The sequence below is a fragment of the Taudactylus pleione genome, unplaced genomic scaffold (assembly GCF_031769625.1).
Source record: "Taudactylus pleione unplaced genomic scaffold, aTauple2 ptg000473l, whole genome shotgun sequence".
Classification (NCBI taxonomy): Eukaryota; Metazoa; Chordata; class Amphibia; order Anura; family Myobatrachidae; genus Taudactylus; species Taudactylus pleione.
Window position 1 is genome coordinate 7,831,726 of NW_028284875.1, and position 17,538 is coordinate 7,849,263.

Consider the following 17,538-nt stretch of genomic DNA (forward strand, 5'->3'; position numbering starts at 1 on the left):
ATGGTCATCTGAGGGAGACAGATATGAGACATAGGGTAGATTTACTAAAGCTTCTGAAAATGAAAAGTGATGCTGTTGCCCAAAGCAACTAATCAAATTCTGTATTGCATCCTAGACAATGATAGACAGAATCTGATTGGTTGCTTTGTGCAAAATAAATCTGCTTCATAGGGTGTAGAGAGACCTGCGGAGAAAGTAGGAATAGATATGAGAGTCTAGAATTAATACTGTAGGCTAGCAAAGAAAGGGGAGTTATGAGGGATTGTTCCAAGGACTGAAAATTGCGGCAGATTCTGGTAGGATGAGGCGAAAAGTTCCATTGGTAGGGAACAGTGTGGGAAAAAAGTATTAAAGATGAGAGGTTGAGACGGAAGAGAGTTGATAGTCTGAGGCATTGTGGAGTGAATGTTATAAGCTATTTCTCATGATGGGGTATAAAATATTTGGGGGGGGGGCATTGACTAGGGCCTAATAGATGAGCTGCATAAACTTTAGTATGCAAGCAATAAGGAGGCAGTGAAGGAATGTAAAGAGTAGGACAGTAGGTGCGGAAGAGGTAGAATGGTCTAGCTGCAACATTCAGGATGAACTGTAGAGGAGAAAGGGATTTATTTACTTTCTGTATGAGGAATAGGCATATGTTGGCAATGTTGTAGAGGATGTCACAAAACTGCCAGAGGGTCTGGATGTGATGGGTAAACGGAAATGTCAAAGATTACGCCAAGGCAGCATGAGTGGACTATACAGGAGAGAGTGGTGCTATCAACTGTAAGTGAGATGTGGTAGAAGAGTGGTGACATTTGCAGGTGGAAAGATAAAAAGCTCAGATTTGGACATGTTAAATTTGAGGAAGAATTGGGACATACATGTGGAGATGGTGGAGTGGAAGTTGGAAATATGGGATATAGGATGAGGATGGAATGTCACAGAGGAAAGGTAGATTTGGGTGTCTTCTGCACAGAGATCGTAGTGGAGCTCACGGAACTTATAAATCAGCAGAGAGAGGAGGTTTCAATAGGAAAGATTAGAGGGCCAAGTATAGAGACTTGAGAAACACCAAAAGAGAGGAAGGTAATCAGAATCAGAAGTAGAGATACTGAAGAATTGACCTGAGAGGTAGGAGGCAAACCAGGAGAGGGCAGGTTATCAAAGAGAAGAGAGTTATTCACATTATTAAAAGTGAAGAAGTTGTAAAAGAGTATGCAGGAAGGTGGTCATTTGGAGTAGGTCAGTGAACACTTTAGGAAGGACAGTTTTGGTTGATATAAGTGGGCACAAGTGGACAAACCTACATAGTACCCAAACAAGGGCACACAAAGAAGAATTACATTTTAAAACAGTGGTGTCTTTAAGAGATATACTTGTATGTGTACCTTCATACAAAAATGCATCCTAACCAGCTTCCTCTTGCTGTTTTGAAAGAAGCAGACAGCATATGAGGTTTGGCTATCTCTGTTTTCAATACTAATAATAATTAACTGTATTATACAAATGCTTTCAAGATGGCACCCTCCATTGGGAGCACATTGATGACAAATATGTAAACATTTTTTGTTGTTGTTTTTTTTTCTTTTTATACCATGTAAACTGAGAAACTGATCAGTAACATACTTAACATATCCATAGAAACTAACAAAAGGTATGATCTTGCACCAATAAATATGTAAACATATATTATTTTATTCCAGAGAAATTATATCTTATTTATTATCTAACACCCATAATCTTCATCTATATTATTGTAATAGTATATGTGAAGGTGCTACCTAAACATCCTATAAATATCACAGATTATTTGAAGAACAAAAAGAAAAGATAGGATTTTGCCAGTGCACTGATAAGGTCTGAATATCACAATATCCAAATATTTCTCTGAATTCGTATTAAAACATAACTTTTATTTAGCATTTCTTAAAATAATAGCTAAGTCCAAAATACAAGGCGAAGTATGATTAAAATAGAAAGATATAAGTAAAGTGTGTGTACATATGTAGAAAATAATATCAGGGTGAATTTAAAATGCCACCTGGCGCCGGTCAGTTACACGTATTAGATATAGTACCCGATGCTTAAACAATGTAGCTTGTTAGAAATATTCATTCACAAAGTCGGTATTGTTGCATTGTGTTAATATCACTACACCTGAAGAGTAATAATATAGAGGGGGAGGGAGGAAGGGGAAGTTTGGTTTGTATTTTATTGATGTTTTCAATGTACTTTATATAGGTATCTTTCCCACTCCTGCAATATAATATAATGTGATAGGCACTTTCCAAATGTTGCTATTTAAGTCCAGCAATCACACTATGTTCTGCTGCTAAATACAATAGCTTTCCTGTATATAAATGTTTAAAGACTGCTGGTGTTTGTTGCTTTTAATATTAGCAACAAAACTGCAACACATTTACGTAGTGATACACTTGCAGGTATGTTGCAATCACAAATCCCTCCACAGATCATATATGATATGCTTAGCTGCTAATCTCAAAATTATATAGCAGCCTTCATGTAGTTTAAGTATCTTATCCTATGGTGCTGCAATGTTGATTGTAAAACATATACAGTCTATGCTAGCTTAACAGACTCGTGTTTTATAATCCACCTGTTTCCCTAATACATGCGGTGGTGTATTACACTGTCCCGGATTGTCTGTTTAAGCTGCTAGCAGCATCATATAGTCCTCCCGACACGGAGCGTCCCTCATAAGCCTGGTGTTACATATACATTTTTTATATTATTAATAACGTATGTAGCATACAATTGTGCTACAGTCCGGCGGCAGCGTGGTTGCCGACGCGCATTTCGCCGATGGCTGCTTTATCAAGGCAGTGCCTCGATAAACGTGCGTCGGCAACCACGGCGACCGGCACCAGGTGACATTTTAAATTCACCCTGATATTATTTTCTACATATGTACACACTTTACTTATATCTTTCTATTTTAATCATACTTCGCCTTGTATTTTGGACTTAGCTATTATTTTAAGAAGTGCTAAATAAAAGTTATGTTTTAATATACGAATTCAGAGAAATATTTGGATATTGTGATATTCAGACCCTATCAGTGCACTGGCAAAATCCTATCTTTTCTTTTTGTTCTTCAAATACTTAACATATCATTTACTGGCTGATCATTGATATATTAAGAAGTAACTCTTAAAGCATAACTAAAACTTAAATGAGAAATGAGCTATGAAGGTGAAACAAAATCTGCAATTAGGAAAAGACTCAAGGCCCCCATACATCAGAGATTGATTGCACAATCGTGCAATTTGCAATCGATTGTGTATAAAATCTTAACCTTTTTCAATCGATTGCAGATTGCAGAATTGCCACCATCGATTGAAAAAGGGAAAGATTTTTATACACAATCGATTGCAAATTGCACGATTGGTGCAATCAATCTCTGATGTATGGGGGCCTTCAGACATGGCTACTGTTACTATTTGGCCGACATGTTGTGAATAACTGAAACCCCTTAGCAACATTTAGAACAGTCACTGCTGAGAACAGTTTGTTTCATGATTAAGGCCGTATACATTTAGCCGCGATAAGTCAGTTTCTGCGGAAAAGTATCGCGAGTGACATCATTTCGCCAACGCGAAAAGTTTCCTCCGTATTCAATTCTGAAGAGTTTTCGCCGATGCGGAAACTCAATGCAATTGGACCTGTGAAAAAATTTCGCCTATGAATTGGTCTCGAAAAGAAGTGCAGAATTGGGGTTTTGGGGTTCAGATCTGTGGGAACCCCCCTGCACTCTTGCAACAGTCCTCCAAAGGTAAACTGCATTAAAAAAAAGTTTAAAGAAGTTTTTAGATCACCCCAAAATAGTACTTTTATTTAGGGGCGAAAAAGTCCAAAGTTGGGGGACAAACTTAAAAACTAGCAAAATCGACTCCAGGGGGGTCCCCAAGTATGCCCCAGGTGTTTTAAGGTTTGCAGGTACTGGCGGCAGGTGGATTTTTAAAACTACACTTTAGCAAATTAAAAATATGCTAACACCCATTTTCATATACCCCAAATTTGCTGGGACTGCTTATTTGTGACCAAAAAACAGCTTAATGCTATTCTTCACCACTTATGCAAAGACGTGAAATAGCAGCTACTGAGAGCATTTAAGTACCCCAAATACCTTCAGAAGGACTATTCGGGGGTAACTAGAGTGAACCCCAATGTCAGTGCATCTTTTGGGGGGAGTCAGGCTGATTTCCCCAAATCTGACAGCACTTTATGCATGTTACAGTTTCGCCAGCTCCCGTTTTCGCCAATTTCTAATTGAATACGGGGAAACGCGGGCATGAGCGCGATACTTTTCCGTATTGAAAACCAGCAATGTCGGCGAAAAGTCCTGCATGCGAAAAGTACGGGACTTTTCGCTTGGAATTGAATATGCCCCTAAATATGATGCTCCAACAATGTCAGCCATGTCTGAGTCTTTCCATATCTGATATCTGGTAGAGATTCTATTTTTAAGTATCAGGTAATTTTGCAGTAATCGATCATAATGATTTTATTTAGGCAAAATCCTTTTATTGCATCACCTTTGAAAGGTGTTACCTTTTTAATGTTGGATAATGCCTTCACTGGCAATTCCAAACATAAAATAATAACCAAAACAGCATTAGCCAATTGTAAAGATCAATGGAGTATGCTGGTGGCATATAAATAACTGATGATGATGATGATAATTAGCATGGTTAAAATAGCAATGAATACAATTGCACCAAACAATTATGAATATGAATCTGTATATGAGAAGACTTTGACTCATTTTATTCCATATATTGCCAGTGCTCAGAATCTGAACCCTACTGTTGTTCTGAACACCATGTACACTATCATTAATTCCATCTCAGTATTTATTCAACAGATTTCCTGGAAGAACATTTCTCACAGATCTGAACATAAGAACATCACATTACAACAAGGCAATTTGGCATGTAGTAAATTAAGGAAGATTTGTACATATTGTACAAGGCAATACTACTATCGTAATACTGTGGCTAATGTATCCATTCTTCATGAAGTATTTTTTAAACTAGGGATACATTGAAATTAGTTTAATTTTATCTTGTAGCTGTATTATTTTTTTTCTTTCTCTTGCTATGAGAACTACTCTGTGCCTTCTTAGACTTAAGCTTATTCTCCTGCCGGAAATGACCACATCCCCAGTGGTGTATCTATAATTGGGTAACCATGTTCACTAATACTTACCTGTCTGGAGGTCTGCGTCGGCAGCTGCACAAATCACTGGGATAATGGCATAGTGGCCATTTAGCCATTTCCCCAGCCATTTTTCTCCTGCACATGCACAATTTGCTGGGAAAGTGACTGCCACACCATTTTTCCAGAAGTCCTGCACATGCAGAAGTACACACTAGCTATAAAGGATATAAAGAGAGGGGCCCTCTCCTCTCTTAATAAGCCCCTGGGCATCCTGTAACCTGTATATCTGTTGTTTTTCCCAAAGCCTTGGTGCAAATATCCTGGGTCTAATAAAGAATTGGAAGTAAATTGAGTGCATTTTGCTCCAAAGAAATGTGCACGGAAAAAAATGTGTATATTCATCCGTAGTTGTGCATCTTGTGATTCAATCGCCTCTATGTATATACCTGGTTTGCTCTTAGTCATCTTCAGTGCACACTTGCCTCTACTCTCCACTAGATGCAAAATATATGCCTGACGTATTTACACTTACGTGCAACTCTACAGCCTGCAGTTGCATTGACTGAACCTCCCCTATGTAAGAATGCTCCATTAGAACCCATTTATGCCTATTTGGTCATAAGTTTGCATGCATTCAAAATACATACAAGTCTGCATTACGTGTGTTTAGTCCCATAGCATGTGTAGTACAAACACAACCAATGTATGCTCCGCACACAGGCGTATATTCAACTCATCATCCTCACCCACTATTTGCATCTGCCCATGATTACCTATAATGCCTATATGGCTTTCTCTACATTATAACGCCTCGACTCACCTCCCAAAGCAAATGCAGGCTGAAGTAGTAGAATCATGCAAATCTGCAGACACTTTAGGGGAAGACGCAAATCTATTTTTTTCTGCAATTTGACATGGTATCAGGCCCATTGTGTTTAAATGAAGAATAATGAACTTAATTATTCTTTCTATTAAAAACATGGACAACATCTCCACTTCTAAAAACTCTCACCTTAGTAAATTTACCCCATAGAATCCTATTTTTACTATTTTGGAAAGATGGATTATTGGCGAAACAAGAACCACGAAATATTTCTCTGTGTTGCTTCTAAAACAAACAAACAAAAAATAATAATGTTTGCTTTTTTTTGTCCATTGGGTTACATTTTTATGGATGTGTTAGAATGAGAAAAATGATTAATGGTATTAATGTTTTGGTACCGCCTAAAAAATAAAAAACAGTGATATTGATGTTGGAGTGTGACGAGAGCTAACATCGAAACCAGAATGAGAAAACATTCAGCAGCGAAGGGGTTAATGAAAACCCCATAAACAAATCTCTGCCACATGATCCATATGTCCCCTTCCTTCTATTCTCAAGTTTATATTTGCTCCTGTCCCACACAACAAAGAGGTCCCCAGATCCCCAGCTTCATATCCATGGTACTTGTGGAACTGTTACCAGCAGACACATCAGATACAGAGTTTGCACATTGTAGTCAATCTTTAGTAACTCGGGACAGTACAGGATGTCTTGTTGTCGGTAAGATTTCAGGAACGATCTGTTATATTACGACTGAGGCTATTTTAGTAGTGTAAATAATGCTAGTGAGCAATTTCATATAATATACTGATTTACAGTATATAGGCTTACCTCATTGGAGTTGCTCAAATTGGGTGGAACCTGTGTCCCAGCGCCTGCTTGGCTTCCATTGTTATCAAAAATCTAGATAGAAGAATGGTTTAAAACATAAAAATAATTAGGGTACATTGTTTAGTGCAATGTCATAATCACTGTCAATAGGCTCAGCTTTAATTACAGACATGTACACAGTATATGCTACAACATTTGTACAACCACCTTATTTATATGCTACACCCCATGTAGGAAATCGTGCTTGAGGGTCATCCTAGAGATTCCTAACATTAGCTGCAGCTAGGTTACAAAAACACTGTGTATATAAAGTCATATACTACTGCCCTCAGCATGAGAGGACTCAACCTGTCCATTATAATAAGGTTCCATTCAGTTTTGTTAAATAGCACTGGACATATTGAGACCACCAGCGCTATGAGCTGCTGTCCCTTTTTGAGATGACTGGGATGACAGAACTTTCCATTTTCCTATGTGGGGACAGTACATGAAGATTTGAGCTTGTCTAAAAGGGAACAACACCATTATATCCGTCTGGATCCTGCTAGCAGCATTTCTGTGCACATATGAAGTTGTAAACCATAACATAGTGCAATACGTATACTGTAAAATAATTAAAAAAAAAATCTGCATTTTGCTCACTAGTTTATTGTACCTGAGTTATTGAAGGTCTCTTTTCTTTGCCCCTTCTTGCCAGGGTATCCAGTCCTTTAAGGGAAGAAAATAAACTCTTCTTAATCTGCAATTTTTGTGTGAGAGAAAATGTCCGTTTCCGCAAAGCAGACTCGTCCCGGGAGCAGATCTGTATAAAGTGGAGAGCAAAACAAATTCTCACACCAGAAGCAGGCAATATTCTCATCAAACCACAGATTTTCTTTTGGGATGTAGAGATGTGTCCACATACAGCTTACTTCCTTGTGCGTTAAACAGCCCTTCTAGTCGTGTCATGCCGTGGTATGACTCTGTAGCGCCAAGCCTCTTTTCATGCGACTTTTTACCTTCAAATGCGATGTGAATAGAACGCAAAGGCAGCTTCTGCTGATTAAAATTATATGCGGCATCCCTATAGCCTATGTGCAACTGCAGATGTATCTGCGTGCAGAATGCTACGGTACAGTGCCAGCGCTGCATGTAAATATAACCGCAGTCGCACATAGATAGGCATGCCACATATCATTTTAATCAGCAGAAGCTGCTTGTGCTTACAATATAAATCACTGTGCGATTAAGATGCATTTGAAGTAGGGATGTGCAGGCTCGGATAGGTTCGAGTTTGCACGTGGAGTTCGGATTTTTCCCTCCAAAAAAACGGAACTCAGAACGAGGCAAAACGTCATCTTACATGGACGAACATCATCATTCCTGGACAAAAGACCAGGAATGATGATGTTCGTCCATGTAAGATGACGTTTTGCCTCGTTCTGAGTTCCGTTTTTTTGGAGGGAAAAATCCGAACTCCACGTGCAAACTCGAACCTATCCGAGCCTGCACATCCCTAATTTGAAGGTAAAAAGTCAAATGAAAAGATGCTTGGCGCTACCGAGTTGCACGGCGCTCATGCGTTATGTTTAACGCGACTTGTAGCGAACGGAGGTAAAATGTATGTGTACACATCTGCATAGGTAATATTGCACACAATACAAGCCTACTGTCTGTATTCCTTCTTTTTTATGCAGAAGATACTCCAGAGATCAATTACAAAATATTGTTCACAATCCTACTGGACGTAACACAACAAAGTAGCAGACTCTCCAAACTAACAAGTAGATATTAGCAACATTTACTGCATGGATTTTCACCTCATTCCACATTTTACTGTGACATTTTGTATATTTTACTGATGGAATTTAATCTTAAGTTAGCATTCCACAATCATTAAGTTGGTTCTGTACTTCTCCCTCATTTTATCCAAATCACAAAATACAATTACTTTATACTGTTGTCATCTAAGACCTATTTATAAATCAAATACAGATTGTGGAATTTACAGATTCAGAACCTGATTCAGCAAGGAACGCAGTTGCTAAAATGCACGCAATCGGCCGATTGTGGCGTACTGCGTATGCATCGCAGTGTGCGTGCGCGAACTAGCCACTGCGATCAGGATTGCAATCGCAGTGACTACGCAGACCCATGGCAGAGTGATTGACAAGAAGTGTCGTTTGTGGGTGGTGGTTGGGGAAACGCAGGCATGCCAGTGCGTTTGAATGCCTATTCAGGGGCGTGCATAAATTATCCACTGCGGTGCCCTACACAGCCTGAGGCCTGATAGCGTGCAATGAAGTTAGCAATTTCTGAGTAAGGTCAGAGCTTGTGCAAGAGTGCGTAAGGCTGCGACGGTACCGATGTTTCCTTGCTAAACATTACGGATGTGTGTAAGGTAAAGTGGGCGTCCTTATGTTGTGCTGTGGCAGCATAGAGATCGCAATGAATTAGATTACTATCGCAGTTGAGTGCATAATCGCTATTGCATTCGCAGTTGCGATCTGTAATGAATCAGGATCTCAGTATAGAAAACCCATTTCACTAAATGGTGCAGAAAAAGCAGAACTCAAAGATTGTTTCACCTGACTTCTCATTGAATATGATTGCGTGACATTTCACCACAACTTTACTCACATCTGCAATTATGTTGTAATAGAGGATCCTTTATTTTAAGGTTTGAATATTTATTATTTATTTTAGTACACGTGATTATAGCTTTACTGTAGGATGCAGTCACTTGTTTGACAGGATGAATTGAAAATATCTTTTAGGATCTGGGTGAAAGGAAAATGCAGATGGATTCCTTAGGACATCTTCTCTGGTCTTGTGAACTTGTCAGAGGGTGATGCTTTCTGGGGAACTATAGAGGCAGCTGTTGTTTCAGCTCCTAACTTAAGAGAATTCCTACCCTCACCAATCCCTTATGTCCTGGAGGTTTATAAGTCTAGCAAGTCAGTTACATAAACTTGGATTCTCTGGTATGGCCTTGGCTATCCATAATGATCATCCTGGTCTCTGGCTCTGGCTCTGGCTATGGACACTTCTGATTCTCTTGCGCCAGCACCTACTTCAAATCCTTCGGACTTTATTATCAAGAACATTATTGTAATCCTGCTCACTAATCTCAGCACCACCTCTCATTACTGGAATCCTTACCTCTATTGATCTTAGGAGGATTTAAGTATCCTTATCCCCATACCATATCAAATCTAATAGTATGCCTACAGTGTCAAATCTAACACTGTGCCTCTTATTATAATATAATACATACAATGTAAGGTGCCATTTATTTTAGTTTATTCTAATTTCTATAAATAGCAAATCATTTGGGCATCTCTTGAAGAGATCAGGTCACCTACACACAGAAGAAGCTGACATATTGACTATAAGGAACCAATGACATAAGTACATAAGTGAGACAATGCCTGTCTAGTACTCATGAAGAATGATTATTCAAGAGTTACTTGTCCTAATGAATATTACTGAGCCCACTGTGTATATGTAAGTGATCCACTAAATGTCATATTTGGTTTAATATAATTCATATTGCTTAGCTCATCAGAAGTCAGAATTACATTACATCATCATAGGCAGCAGCAGCAAAACCCAGTCAGATTGCACTCACAGTTCTGAATGTAATGTCAGGAACAGCAAAACTTAAATTTACTTTTCACTATTTAAATAGCCTTGGCAGTGTTTCTATATTGGGTTCCCAACGTCTCCAACACAGCAGTAGACAGACCTTGTTTAATATTGTTATTCTCAGATTATATTGGGATAATGGGACTGATTCAGAGATAAACGCAATGCTGTGAGATTGTACGCAGTGGACTTCAAAATATGGTAATGGCTCAGCCACCATTTCGTGCACACAGACGCCCATCTCTGGCGTCTCACACCTGCCGCTTACGTACAAAAGCAAAGACATCAGGAGCATCGGTCGCACCTGGAACCTTTGAGCAAGCCTATGCTGTCTCAGAATGTCCGTCTCAACTAAGACACCAGGGCTTCTCCAGCTATGTATGAATTTGCAGAGGCTCACTAGGGCACGGCCAGAAAAATGGTCCCGATATGCCTGTGTTTTTTTAGCCATCCCCCGTAACCACCCCCAAACGCTGACTACCAGTCAGTCACTTTGGAAATAAATCTTCTCCGCGACCACCATCGCTAACCAATCACTGCGCATGCGCAACAGCAAATAATCATTCCACAGCATCTCACATCAACATTGTGTCCATCTATGAATCGGGCCCAATGTACTATACTAGAGTCAGCAGTTAAACTTTATTCATGAGTAAACCATTTACTACAACTGTTCATTACTATATAGATCAGGGCTGTCCTGATATTCAAGTACAAGTCAGCAAATCCATCAGTGTACTGTATTTTTAAGTTATGTGTTTAGAAACACTGTTAATCAACCAAGACACTTAGGGGCCTATTCATCATCACTTAATTTCTACAAAACCAGGTGAAAATTAACATTTTCACCTGCAATTGTAGAAATTAAGATTTCGGGCCATTCATCAAGATGGTAAAGCAGGAGATATCACAGATATCTCCTGCTCACCTTCCTTTGTCGGAATGGCCCGCTGTCCACTAGTATGGGGACAGAACTCATCAAGCTCCGAAAATAGAATATTTTCAGGGCTTAATTGTGGGAGCATTCGCCATCTTTCGGATCCCTCCGCTGGACGTCATGGCTCTTGCACGCATGCGCAATAGTGTGACTGCTCCGAAAGGGGCAGTGAAAAGATTCACTGCTCCAAAAGGAGCAGTGAAACACTTCGGGGAGACATCTGATTTTCGGATCAGCTGTCTCCGCGACGGAGCAATGATGAATTGCTCCGGCGCTCGCATCGAATTAGAATGTTAATTATAATTAACATCATGAAGAGACACCATAGAAATAAAATGTATATGTACAATTGCTTCAACTCTAGCTCCGAACCAAGGTGATAATGCAAAGCTCTGCACGTTTGATTAATGGATTACCATTTAAAAATATAAATTACATGTTAATTTAAATAAACATAAACTAAGCAAAACCATTGTGTGATGGTTTGCTGTGACTGTTGCTTTAGGTTAAAACCTATCTGGGCCAAGAGAAAAAATGGTAGAAAGGTTGCAATGTTACAAAAATAAATCTAGTTTAAATAAGATTTATATATTATTTTGGTTATATGGGAGTTAATAACTTATTTAAATAGTAAGAAAAACAAAGCACCAAGTTGTATTCCTTATTTATATAATACAAACCCCAATTAGGCAAACACAACAACAACCTACCAATGCATGGAATGAAGAGACAGAAAATATGCCAAGTCTTCCCAGTGCTAGTTTGGATGGCCGTCCAGCTGCTGCGAGTAAGCTCTTTGGGTTTGGCAACTCTCCCCCCTGCAGGCTGGACAAATAGCAGCGCATACGGAAGAGGTCCATGTTAAACTTTTCCAAGTTGTGTTCCCACTGTTGAATCTGAAAAAGGGAACACAGCCATTAGAAAGTTCAACAACATTAATTTAACTATTACATAGAAGTCAGCAATAAGGTTTTCATGTATTTCTACAAACCAATGTAAATTTGCATGAGTATAAAGAATGAGTCCAAGTGTAACTAAATAGTGGTTATGCAAATGCTAATTCAAATCCTTATACAAAATAGCCAAATGTTATAACAAATTTATATTAAGCAGCATTAAGTGATCTGATCGTAACATTAACTCCCAAAAGTGTCCTACATCTAAGATTTCAGGTAGAATCGGATTGAGAATCATTTGGCTAAACCCTAAGGATTTATCTGAAGTTGAATAATGCTAAAACTGTTCTCAGACAAATCTAGAACTAATCCTGAATTAAGTGCATCCCTATTAAATAGATCAAACTCTTCACACTTGTCATTTTTCAGACATGATCTACGGTTCATATAATATTGGGTATGTTAAAAACACACAACCACTCTTCTATTGATGACTGACTAAATATGTAGCTTTCAGTGTCAAACTGGTGGATCTAATAGTAAAAACAGTACCAGGAGTGCCCAAGTCATGCTATCATTACTTGGCCGTGTAGTTGTGCCAAATTATCAAAAAAGTGATACATACATTGTGTTTTGCTTATAAAGCTTAATTCTGAAACTATGTTGATTGATCTAGTGTTGATTTATTGCCTATTCTATAAGAAAGCACCCATCTAGCCACAATGATAAAAGCAACACAGCTTCCATTCCTTCCACAATAGTCTTAGGGAGATATTTAATTATTGGCAATGACTGTGGAGTGCCTCCTGCAACGATCAGGTAAAGGTTCTTTGCGACCAGTAACATCAGTTATTTTCCAACACATCCCATAAAGGTGCACAAGAAAATTAGTGATGTTTGGCTACGGTGATATACGTTGATGTGCGTAGCCGAGTACATATTAACTGATGGAAGTAATTACAAATTGCTCCAAACAATAAAAAGCAAAATAATAATACGAAAACCTATAAGAACATATAAGAAACCTCCCACTGGATCATCCCAAGCACACATCTCCTAAATTTGCTGAGGAACTGCAACATATGTTTTCCTAACCCTGTATAGGGTCTTTACCACCCACCATAACTACTGTGGCCTTAATGTAATAGCCTGCGAGTTGCAGGCTCTCAGGCGATTTCTCGATCCAGCAGCTAGATTTAGAGCCCAATAACTGAAAAGGCAAAACCAGGTTGGTTTTACTTTGGAAAATTTTTGCTGCATTAAATCTAGCTGCCATATTGCTAGAATCACGCCTGTAACTCACAGGCTATTACATTCAAGCCTTTACCGGAATCGGTATGTAATGCCGGCTGTTGGGGTGCCTCCTGTCAACATACCGACAGCAGCATCCCGATGGTTGGTATCCCAACAGGGGTCAGGTAAGTATACTTACCCAACCCCTTCTCCCCCTCACCCTAACCCTTCCTTTTTGTAGCCTAACCATAACCCACCGGAACCCGCACCCTAACCCTAAATTTACCCCCTTCATGCCTAAACCTAACCTTCCCCCCTTAGTGCCAAACCCTAACCATCCCCCTAGATCTAACCTCCCCACAAAAAAAACTAACGCTAACCCTGCTATGCTACCTAAACCTGACCCTCCCCCCCTGCGGCTAACACTAAGGGCACCCCGGCTTACCTTTGTTCGGGCTGTCATCCTCCTTCATTACGACATCGGGATTAAGATAGACGTCATTATTTTGCCGCCTTTGTCGGGTTTCCCCGTTGGGTTTGGACCAGCTGCATCACTGATGCCGGTCTCATAACTACATTCCTTTATGTCATATAGGGCGAGATGCATCATTGCAGATTTTGAGGTGAAACCTCAGAAAAATACATTTTCTGAGGTTTGGCCACTTACCGCATATGCACCAAGCTTCAGAATGCTATGGCCTACGGGCTACTATTCGCAATTCTCCCTGAGAGAGATCTAATCGTCTCCCTCCCATCACCCCCCACTGTATGTGCGTCACTCAGACGCATGCGCAGAAGGACTTCTAGGTCATAAACTCAGAAGTCCCTCTATTGCAAAGGATAGCTCTTACTGAGAGAGCTGTGCTTTGTTATTTTCTTCATGCACACCAGCGTTATTAATGTAGGCATGTATGTGATGAATAGCGGGATGCATCACATGCTAAATGCAATGCTAAGCCTTGATGCATCCTGCCCCTGACCTGTATCGTTACATATGCATGACTAATTTACTTCCTGTTAGGTACTTTATGCAAGTACTTTGCAAATGCTGAGTGGTAAGTATGCATATACTTAACAGTAATAAAGTAATAGAAACCAACAAGTCATAATATATAGAGAAGAATAGAGCAAGTCCACTGCTGTCGGAAAAGCCTGCAGCTGTCTCTGGCATTTTCTATGCAAGGTGACAAACTAGGAGATGCCATGTAAAATAAGTTGACATACCTCACATTTCAAGGTTTAAAACCATCCAGAAATGTACAAGTTTATTAACTCTGAAACACAGATAAGCAGTTGAAAGATGGCCAGTTGCGCTATGCCATTAATGCGGGGTATCAGAAAATGCTTCCTGGAATGGTCTGGAACCAATCAATACTTCTAAATCTATGCCAGATGTTCTTTTGAAGAGTTTCCTGATCAGTCCCCGAATCCTTTAATCTACAATAAATTGTAGCATGTGTTTCACCTTATTTTAACTTTAAAGCTATCCCTATAATTCTAGCATTTGTGTCTAATCACTGCTAAATAACGGTTAATGGCACTAGGGGGTCATTATAAAATTAAAAAGCCACATGCAAGCCAAATATAAACTATCAACAGCCCAAACAATGTAACCAGCCTTAGATAACCTTACCTAAGTATACTGCACCCAGACACAAACTGCAAAGTTACTGAGACAAAGGCAGATTAATGACAGCAGACATTCAGCAAGCTTAGTAGCTAAAGCCCTTATGTCATCTTTGCATATTTAATGTCTGTATGTCAAGAGGTATCAGTATACAGTGTTATGAAATTAGACAGAAACTTTACATTTAATTTATTTGAAGATCAAACATTGCTTTGGGGCAATTAACTTAGTTTCAAATGAGAATTTCTTATCTACAATTTGATTTTCATTTCATTATTACACTTCCCACTGGACAGCTGGTAATAAGTAAATTACAATTTAAATCAAAAGTGTCAAATAATGTAGGTTACCCATTATATATATATTACCCCTGAGCTTTCACCTGATTTTCAGAAATCAAGCTATGCGGTCATGTTAGGAGTTTGCACTTTTAAACATTTTTGGTGTTTTTTGTTTTTTTTTTAGCAAGAAATGGGTATTTATGCCATAAATGTAACAACAGATGGTATCCCTGAGAACAATGATAACAGTAGCTTGTGTTAAGATGAGAGAGTTGTTTTATTTACAAAGTTTATATTCAACTTCAATGACATCTGTCAGGGTCGACAGATATGGATTGAAAGAAACGTATTGTCAAAATGAGGCAGCCTGGTGTAGCCCTGTCCAAGATGAGGCACTGTTATGTGTCAGGGTGATTAAACTCATATGAACACTGTTGTATCTGCTCGCTGGCTCAATTTGGGGAAACCAAAAGTTGGGAGTGATACCCATACAAAAGGGACTAGCAGGCCTCATCATTGTCAATACACAGGCACTAATTATTATAATAACTCATGATATATACAGCTGCACATTGCAAATGTGAATGGTGTGCATTCACCAAACCAATAAGTAGCAAAGCTATAACTCCTCTCCAGTGGAATTGTACTAATATACAAACATAAATGATTGTAATGATATTGCATAAAGCAACACATTTTCTTATAAATTAATAATACATTTAACATAAACTGAATCTAGATGTCACATTTAAAACACAAACAATTAATACCATGGGGTCGATTAAATAGTTTTATCGCGCCCTATCTCCCCACTAAAGTGATGGGAGATCGGGAAAGGGGGGAGAGGGCAATATTCAATTGTTTTTGGGCACCCATTCAATTTCATGCATGTTGCGCTCCATTAAACTGGGTTTAGCCGCGTAAAACTGCTAAACCCGTCTAAAGTCATGGTTAACGTGCCCAAAACCAGGACTTTTCGCACATTCCTGCTCGCCACCTCAGGAGGCTCTCACGCACAGACAAAGCAACAATTAAGTTGCTCCGTCGAGCACCCATTAGTCAGAGCCGCCGGCGAAAACCATAGAATTCCCCCCAAGAAGTCATATATATATAAAAATTTAAATGGATCAATAAGACTGATGCTCTAATAGGCATATATATAGTTTTTACTCCAACATTAAGGCTCCATCAATCAATTGTGGTAGATGTATATATAAATATAGAAGGGAGTTATTGACTGGGGGCGACCAACCTGCTAATGATAAATATTCACACAAATATATAAATATAAATAAAGTGCTGAGTGCTAACGTGCTTGAATCAGCCTGAGCAAGTATACATTTAGCTTATCTGAAAATCAATTTGAGAGGGTCTGGGTGTAAATCCCAAGGGCAAGTAATGATTTTCAGATAAGCTAAAACTCTTCTTTTACCTCCTAAATTGATCTTATTTTTATCGGTTATTTATTGCTCTCTGGTGGTTACTCCTGATTAGGAACCACAGTGTTTTATCGTATTTATCTTGTTTTTGTCAAACTCTATTAAATATTTTTTATGGTACTAGCTTTCTTTTATCACTTTATTTTTGTATGCTGCTAAAAGTATTTATATTGCACTAAGCACTTCATTGGTCTATGCTGCTAGGACTATTTGGCAACAAGCACTTTATGATTTATGTATACTTGCTCAGGCTGATTCAAGCATGTTAGCACTCAGCACTTTATTTATATTTATATATTTGTGTGAATATTTATCATTAGCAGGTTGGTCGCCCCCAGTCAATAACTCCCTTCTCGATTTACTAGGTAGTGTATTCACCAGCACTACAAACTATTGACTAAGGAGCAGACGCCCTAGGTTTACGCCTTGGGTTGTACTTGCATTTGTTTAAAGCACCAGTAGTTTATTCATTGGTTTAGGTTCTGGCGCCGGATTCATAATTATTAGTAGTATATATAAATATATTGGCATCCAGTCTGTGGACAACAAGTCCCAATAATACATACGGTGTAGTCCTGGACTTGTGAAAAGAGATCCTAATTGCCAGGCAGATTGTCCAACAACGCTCTAGTATGGTGAAAGTCTGGCTAACATGTGGCCACCTTAATAAAATAGCCG

General features: G+C 38.9%; 1 protein-coding gene across 1 annotated transcript in view; it reads right to left on the reverse strand.

The window, feature by feature from the left end:
* TIAM2 (TIAM Rac1 associated GEF 2) overlaps positions 1-17,538 on the reverse strand; it is a 176,142-nt gene that overhangs the window by 125,424 nt on the left and 33,180 nt on the right. Inside the window, exons 6-8 of the mRNA XM_088448965.1 lie at positions 12,095-12,280; positions 7,476-7,622; positions 6,821-6,892 (exon numbers count right to left, since the gene is read on the reverse strand). Coding sequence (XP_088305091.1) covers positions 6,821-6,892; positions 7,476-7,622; positions 12,095-12,280 — 405 coding nt within the window. The remainder of the gene's footprint in view (positions 1-6,820; positions 6,893-7,475; positions 7,623-12,094; positions 12,281-17,538) is intronic.